Source organism: Hakea prostrata, chromosome 2 (genome assembly GCF_041222555.1).
Source record: "Hakea prostrata isolate BN-2017 chromosome 2, UWA_Hpros_2, whole genome shotgun sequence".
Lineage (NCBI taxonomy): Eukaryota > Viridiplantae > Streptophyta > Magnoliopsida > Proteales > Proteaceae > Hakea > Hakea prostrata.
In genome coordinates, this window is record NC_142601.1 from 5,550,200 (window position 1) to 5,558,621 (window position 8,422).

Below are 8,422 nucleotides of genomic sequence, written 5' to 3' on the forward strand. Positions count from 1 at the left end.
TCTGGCAATTTCCATAATCCATAGACTGAAGTGCTTCACCACATTGTATACTTCTTCTACAGTTCTACTGATACTTCTCGGTCAAGTTGAGAGACCCAATCATGGTTAAAAAGCACGAAAGCTGTGGAATACATAAAGAGGCTGCATGTTCGCGGATTCTTCAGAAAAAAGGTTTCTAAGGAAAGAAACCACATTATATTTTTTAGGGTAGCTGGTTCCCTCATCCGTTCACCATTCTCATCTTTTAGTTCTTCTATTTTGTTTCTGCATCTCCTAGTAACTGCAGTGGTATGAAAAAAAAATTGTTTCTACCTCCATACAGCAACTATTCTTTCCTTGCTTTTCGGGTAGGAGAGATGATGAAGTAATGGCATCAAATTTTAAACTCATTGATTGCCCCTTCAAGCTTCAGAGAACGAAGAGCTTCAAGTAAACTTTCAAGCACCACCGTCTGTCGAGAGAACGCAAGACTCATTCGAGGTTATTGTTCCGTCAAGATGAATGGTGTGAATCCGCCAATGTTTCACCCTTTTATACTTGGGGGTAGAATCCACTCATTCATAAACCACCATATCCTATCAATTCATGAATCTAGAAATTTGAAAACCCTAAATTCTAACAACCAAACATGCCCTTAGTAAGTCGACCAGCATGGGTCAAATCACATGTTATGTTCGTGCCCTAAGCAACCCACTACAGCAACAGGTGTTGGTATATGGACAAAATTAAAAACATTTGGTAGGTCCAGATGGTGCATCAATCACTCTGTCAACATTTTTGTTGCCTCCAGCACTGCATTTCAGTTCAATTTAGGGATAGTAACGCACAAACATAAGAACTTACAAGAAACACAAAGATTTACAGGTTTACCAAAAAAAGCAATATATTTACATGGTTTGAATTTGAAATTGTGAGTTCTATCACCGCTTTTCTTGTTGGACTCTATCATCGCTCATCGGATTAAGAAACTTGTACTTCCAAACATACCAAGTCTAAGACCACTAAAATTCAAGTTGATGTATTACCATCTTCAAACATCAATTCAGAAAAAGGAACACTCACAAGGCAAAGAAAATAGTTCACTGAAAGAGAAATTTGAAACAATACAGCGATGTACTTGTGACTCATAATTTAGAAAATAACAACAAAAATTCAGCTATTTCAATTCATTTGTAATAATTAATAGCCAAACACCAGACAGATGCAAATCTCATAGGTTCAGTTAAGCCTTAACTTGAACCGCAGCATTACCATGGATCATGAAATAAGAACTTTATTCAACTTCTATATTTTTTTTTCGCACCCCAGCTCTCAATGTAAATGAAATCAATGAAATAATTTCTCATAAAAATTTTGTTTTTTTTTTTTTTGTTTTAGTGTTCAATAATTTCTAGATCATTCCAGACATTAGATAGGGATACGATGGCTAATGAGGAAGGAGAGGGGTGAGGATGAACAAGGTTTGAACGCTCCTTAATGGTTGTGGGAACGGCGAAGGATGCGAACCCAAGAAACGAGGAATTCATAAAATAGATAAGGTTCCGAACGAAGAAAGTGGAGTAGCATAATTCAAAATGATCTGAAAACGGGAAGGATTCTAACCGTGGAACTGTGAATCGATCATCTTGAACTAGGAAAGAGCTGCAATCTCTATATAATAAATGTCAACACAAATACCAACCCAGGAACTATATTGCAAAAGATTAAAAACGAAAGCATATCCTAAGTGGCTCCATAAAGTAAATGCAAATCCACAGAAAAGCCAGATACACTATGAATAAGTCAATGTTAAGCATCTTGCCATTCACCACCCATGTCTGTTATCTACAGCACACAGATCTGCAATCAATCAGGATTCATTAATTCGAAGTGCCTAACAACAAAGATCAGAGCTTTAAAGAGTACAATTGGTTCATATGTTGCTAAGATCTACACATCCACAAAACACATGATACAGGTGAGACACGAGAGGGGTTTCAAGCTGGAGAGCCTAACTAAGCTGCCGCCGCTTTCCTGGGTGATTTTGTAGCCTTCGAAGGTGACTTTGGCTCTTTACTAGCAGCTTTCTCGGTCTTTTTGGGCAACAGAATAGGGTTAATATTGGGAAGAACACCTCCGTATGCAATCGTTACACCAGATAAAAGCTTCCCGAGCTCCTCATCGTTCCTCACCGCTAACAAAACATGCCTTGGTATAATTCTGTTCTTCTTGTTGTCCCTGGCTGCGTTTCCAGCCAACTCCAGAACCTAAATTCACAATTGAAATCATCAAATCAAAATAGAAATAAATTACACAAGTTAACTTCAATCTCGCACTTGAGAAGTTGGAATGTGCGACAAGAAGCAAGATTAAAAAAATATTCTTCCCAAAAAAAGAAAAGGTCAAACTAGAGCTAATTCTTCCCAAATATGAAGGGAAAAAAAGGTTCAAGAAATAATCAATCGCGCCGACAAAACTTATTTACAGAACCAAAGGTAAAAGATCGCTATAAGGAGAGAATCAAAAAACAAAAAGCAGATGAAACTGGGAAGAGATCTACAGTACCTCAGCTGCTAGATATTCAAGCACGGCTGCTAGATACACCGGCGCACCAGTTCCGACACGTTGAGAATAACGACCGTTCTTCAAGTAGCGTCCGATCCTTCCAACAGGAAACTGCAAACCAGCTTTCACAGATCGAGATACAGGTTTCTTCTTCGGTCCACCTCCTCTTCTTCCTCCGGCACCTTTCTTCACCTTTGAAGGTGTCTCCATCTATCAAATCTCAAATTTACTTGCCGGCGGCGAAAAACAACACAGATAACTATTCCGGCCGGTGAATTGCGTTGCTCGAAGCTACGAACCAGTGGTAGAACGCAAAGTGAAATTTTTGCAGAAGCGAACGATTTGGACTCTTCGAGTGGCGAAGAAATGTGTGGACAATTTTATAGTCCGGTCGTTTACGCTCCGTTTGAGGATTACGCGATTCCCACCGTTGGATCGTTTTCTGAATCGACGGTAATGGTTAGTTTATTTGCAATCCGTGCAACGCGACTTGAACCAATAGAAGGCTCTTGGGGCTCTGACGTTTTTTTTTTCTTCTTATTTTGGTGGTATATGGGCCCTCACGTTAGACAATAGAAAATCTCAAATCGACGAGTCATAGACTAATCGATACGTATCTATATTTGACTCAATCGATACGATACATCTCGATACGTCTCTATATTAAATTATACTAAAATACATTGGTCAGAGCGATATAATACTTGATCAGGACGATACGTCTATAAAATCACCTGACTAATACAATACTCAATACTAACCGATACTTATCTATATTTGACCCAATCGATATGATACATCTCGATACGTCTCTATATTAAATTACACTAAAATACATTAGCAAAAGCGATATAATACTCGATACATCTCTTAAAATCACCTGATCGATACAATACTCATACCGATACTTTAAACATAGCTCACAATACACTTAAAGCAAGTGTAAATCCAATGGAAGCCTTTAGATTAAAGTATTCCTATAACTTATTAGTCTTTTCTTTTTTTTTTTTTTCTTTTAAAGCTTCATTGAGAGAACTCATAGCTTCCGACGGACAAATGTTTAAATGCCATGGAGTAGAAGGGTGCCAAGTCACAAAGATAAATTACAAAAAATTGAAGAACTTTTCAAAATGGAAGATTCCTTTCATGTAGACGTAATAGATACTACAATGGTTTTTCAATCTTCTAGCAACAACAGGTTAAAGAAAAGGTATTGGAATCAATAGATTACAATTGTAAAAGATCCACATATCTTTGCAACCTTTGTTTATGGTGATTTAGATTCAACAGAATTCATGTATGGAAACCAACTAGAAGCAATAGGAGCACAAAGGAAGAGGCTTTGGTTTTGCATCGGAGATTTCAACTCCTATTTACATCGGAGAGAAAAGGAAGGTGGAAACAACACTTTTCAAGGGACTATCATACATTTAGAGCTTTCATTAATGCATGTAGTTTAATGGACTTAGGTTCCGAAGGGTCTCTTTTTACATGGTCAAACTAAAGGAAGGGAGAAAACTCTATTCGAATCAAGTTGGATAGAGCAATTTGCAATGTTGGATGGAGACTATTTTATCTTTAAACTACCATCTTCATTAAAACAATTATAGGATGAGATCGACCACTTCCATGTATATGATTCAACCAACATAAATTGGAAATCCTCACCAAAGTAGAGTTGCTTGGTTGGTAATGAACAACACCTCTTAATGAAAAGGTCACAAGTTCAACTCTATCCTCTCTAATGGTATGTGTAATATCCACATCCCCATATATGAAAAGCTCATTTAAAAAAAAAAAAGATTCCTATGAGATGACAAAGCCTAGGCTTGAGATTCCTTTTTTTCAAATTAGCATTTGTATTAAGTTTAAAATAAGGCCACATTGGTGGGCTCAAACTGTAGAATGGGTTGATTTGGGAGTCTTTTTTTTTTTTTTGTTCAATGGGGCTTTATTAAGCCGGGGGATGGGATATTAATATGCCTCAGCGAGAATCGAACCCACGGCCTCTTCACTAAGAGATGTTAGTTTCAACCACTAGAACAGTTCTGCGTTGGCTTTGGGAGTCTTATTTACTGGGCTTCATCGTTATACCGTCATTTGGATTTGTATGAGCATAACAGACCCAATCCTTAATGCCCAGAAGAATGTTTCAAGAAGAGCTCTTCTCCTCTCAATTATACCCTTCCAGGCCCATGAAGAATTCGAGCCCACTCAAGCTTCCTCAAAAGAACTATCGTAAAAACCTTGTTGTTTATAAACTAGAGCCCAAGTAGACGATGGACAAGCCCATGGAGATTCAAGTTTAGCAAGTAGAGCCCTATTTTGAGTTGTGAGGTCTCTAAAGCTCAATCCACCTTTCTTTTCGACTTGCAAAGTCATTCCTAGGCTAACCAATACTTATGATGTTTCGCTTCTTCCCAACAAAAGAATTGTGCCATGGCTTTGGCAAATCTTGGCATGATGTGGGATGGGTAATTTGAAGTGAGAGGTGGCATATGAATTCATCGAAAGTGTAATCAACTAAATCATCACCTCCTTCCCTGTAAAGGATAAAAGCTTCTTTTCCAGCCTTACACCGTATTGCAAATTTGTTTCATAACATCCCACAATAACTCTTTCTTAGACATCCCAAAATTAGTTGGCAATCCCAAGTATGTCTTTGTAAGTTTGAAATATTATAACTTATTGAGCACTTTATTGGGAAACTCCCTCTAAAAGAGGAACCAAATAACTATATGATGTAAATGTAAATTATTACCAAAAAATAAGGAACAAATTCCTTCTTTCTTTTTTTCAATATATGTGACCATAGTATAATTGTAAGTTTTATACTAGAAAAAAAAATCTTAATCAAATATAAATTTGAATTTTAGTTCCATAATTATAGCTTGAACTTAAAAGGAGAGACTATAACCACATAAGGAAATAATAAAAGTAATTTCAAAAGTTGGTAGCATGGTGAGGTGCCTCTCATCCACTGTAACAATCTATTGTGTTTGGCAATAACGGGATGACATAATTTTCAATAATGAAGTCCATTCCCCTACCCAGGTGTGTGCTTGTGTGAAGCTGCTAGTTCAATACAGGTTTGATGATAAAAAATTGCAGGTGGAAGACAACGGTGTTAACAGAGGTTTTTCAAGTGTTGGCGTATTGATGTTTCCTTTTTCCACAAAGAATTGTTCATTCACCATTGGGGTTGTCCTCTAGAGGGTTGGCTAGTTGTGAACACGGATGGTTCGGTAAAAGGTCATAGGGCATGATATGGTGCCATCAAAAGATTGGGGAATGGCCTGGTGGTGTTTGCCATAAGAGGTGGTGTCGCTGACAACAACATTTTATCATGTGAATTGAGAGGCATTAAGTGTGGTATTCTATAAGTTAAGAAGCATAACTTCTTGGCTGTAGAGATTCGTTGCTATTCTTTGAATGTCGTACATGCCATTTAGGGAGAAGTTGTTGCTCATTGGATCGTTGCTGAACTAATGGAAGAGATTTAGGTGCTCTTAGAAGGGTTCCAGCATTGGCAGGTGGTCCATAATGTCCGTGAGACCAACCGATATGTGGATTGGTTGGCGTTAATGATGCTGTCGATCGATGAGCTTAATTTTGATGTTGAGGTGCTCCCTAGTCCTTTGCAATCGTTTGTTAGGGATGAGTGGTTTGGTCGTCTTTTTTTAGAAATTAGCTTGATATAATCATTTTCTCTTATTATATTATGTAATTCTCACCCTTGTTTCAAAATAATAATAATAATAATTGTTAGCATGGGAAAAAAGAAAAAATGTTAGTATAGAAGTCAAATTGTTAAGATCTGGCTACTTTAATTTTTATTTTTTATTTTTCTTGAGAAAATATAGCTTTATTTAAGAATAAAAGGGTTACATTCTATAATATTTCATTCCATTAGTATACTCCTTGGGAGGGCTGAAGGTGGGAATGATGGTTGAGATAAATTCCTTGGGTGAGCATGATAAACCCAACTAGAGAATTTGCACAAGTATTAATCTCCTAAACATTATGAACATAGGAACACTCCATAAAATATCTCGCATGCTCTTTTAACCCGCCATCATATCTGATTCATACCAAGGGATGCTATAAGCTCCATTCACCATTTGTAAAGCTAACTTCAAATTAGTTAACCTCAATACATGTTAAGAGTAATGCTCTAACATGTTGTATCCCAACCAAAATTGTCGTAAGCTCTGTATAAAGAATATTAGTACTCTCTATTCTTCCTGTAATTGTGAACATTGGCACACCCTTATGGTCTCTTCCAGATATCTCATATCCTTTATACTCATCCATCTGGGTACCATAACAATTCATATCAACCCATCCATTTGGAAGTTTTGACCATTGAAGGACCCTCTCAATGGCAAAGGTGTAAGAGACATGGATAATTCAACGAGCAATGAGGCTTCGGGTTTTTGAGTATCCGGGACTTGAATTGAGCTATCTAGGAACATGTTATTGCCTCAACTATAACACAACTCAACACATTATGTGCTGACGTTTGAGAACCTCAAAAAGTTCAGATCCTATAATCGATAGTCACATAATCCTATTAGTATAGGTTTTCCCCTTGAAATGTTATGACATTCACTACAGTTTAGCCTTCCACATTCCTACCAATGTTCTATGGAACCCCTTTTTTTCCCTCTTCAATCCTATAAAACCTTTATGTTAAGATTGAGAAATTGTATTGCTTAATCTCTAATATTTCTATCAATCATAGCTTCGCAAATTTCATAGGAATTTTGCATTTATCAAAACACCCTACGGATGCCTTTCCTCCCATCATCTAATGATCTAATATACATAGGCAATGGAATGACATTAGTCGTTATGGCGACAAACTACAAACCCTAGATTGCCGTTAATACAACTGGAATCTCTATATTAAATTAAACTAATTTTCTCCCAAATGATCGGTATTGCTCTAATATCTTTGTTACAAAATTATTCACCGATTAATTTCAAGAAGTTGACTTATAATAGAAGACAAATGCTTCATAGTGTGAGGTTTATTTTTTTCTTTGGTAAGATCATAATGTGAGATTAAGAGTACATAAAATATATATTTTTTCTAATACATAAAAGCTGCGTGAGGATTAAATTGAAATTTTTTTGTTGAGTGAGCTGTGACCAAAAGAACGAATTTTAGGATTAAAATCAACAATGAACAGTTATTGATCCGATAATAACAGAATCAGGGAGTTACTCTTTCAGAGATTTAGGGTTGGACACATGTAAGCCGGTCATTATATAACGGATGTACCCTGCAGTTTTCACAAACAGACGATCGCACTGGTTATGCTTGTTCAGCGAAGATCTGTTTGAGAGATTACTCTGCAAATATTTTCGATCTGCCTTGCGTCATGATCTATCGTTGTTATCTACATTGGCGATCTCCGGGTTTTGGTATTTCGATGGGTTGATTTTAGGTTGATTTGGGGTTTAACTGGTTTTCGCGAAGCGATCGGAAGTTCTATATCGTGAGTGTTCAATTGGGTTTTGGAGTGATCAAGCTTTACGGTGGCATTGGCATTAGTTTGGAGGAGCATCGGCTATGTCTTCGATGCTCGGGAAGTTCAGTCTTCGTCGTGCTATGATGATTCCCTTGGCGACCTCGTTTCATGGAGGAACTAGTGCACATCGTCTGAAACAGCTCGAGAAATGGAATCGGCGTGGTAACTTGAGTTGACATTTGGCTTAAGGATGGATTTATTGTAATTCTAGGGCTTCTTCATTCTTTTCTTCTTCTACTTTCCGTCTCCCGATTTTACTTGGTAGAGAAACTAGAGTTCAGACATTAAAGATTTAAGTAATTTTCGCCGTTGTTCTCGTATTGGTAGGATCTACGCGGTGA

The 8,422-nt window shown here is 37.2% G+C and overlaps 1 protein-coding gene across 1 annotated transcript; it reads right to left on the minus strand.

Annotated features, from left to right (window-relative positions):
- Positions 1 to 1,840: 1,840 nt before the first annotated feature.
- On the minus strand, positions 1,841 to 2,906 carry LOC149023452 (histone H2A-like). Its single transcript, XM_089143987.1, has 2 exons — positions 2,545 to 2,906; positions 1,841 to 2,246 (listed from the first exon to the last, which is right to left on the minus strand). Exons 1-2 carry the CDS (start codon positions 2,752 to 2,754, stop codon positions 1,995 to 1,997), a joined length of 462 nt encoding a protein of 153 aa, XP_089000113.1. The 5' UTR covers positions 2,755 to 2,906; the 3' UTR covers positions 1,841 to 1,994.
- Between the last annotated feature and the right edge of the window lie 5,516 nt (positions 2,907 to 8,422).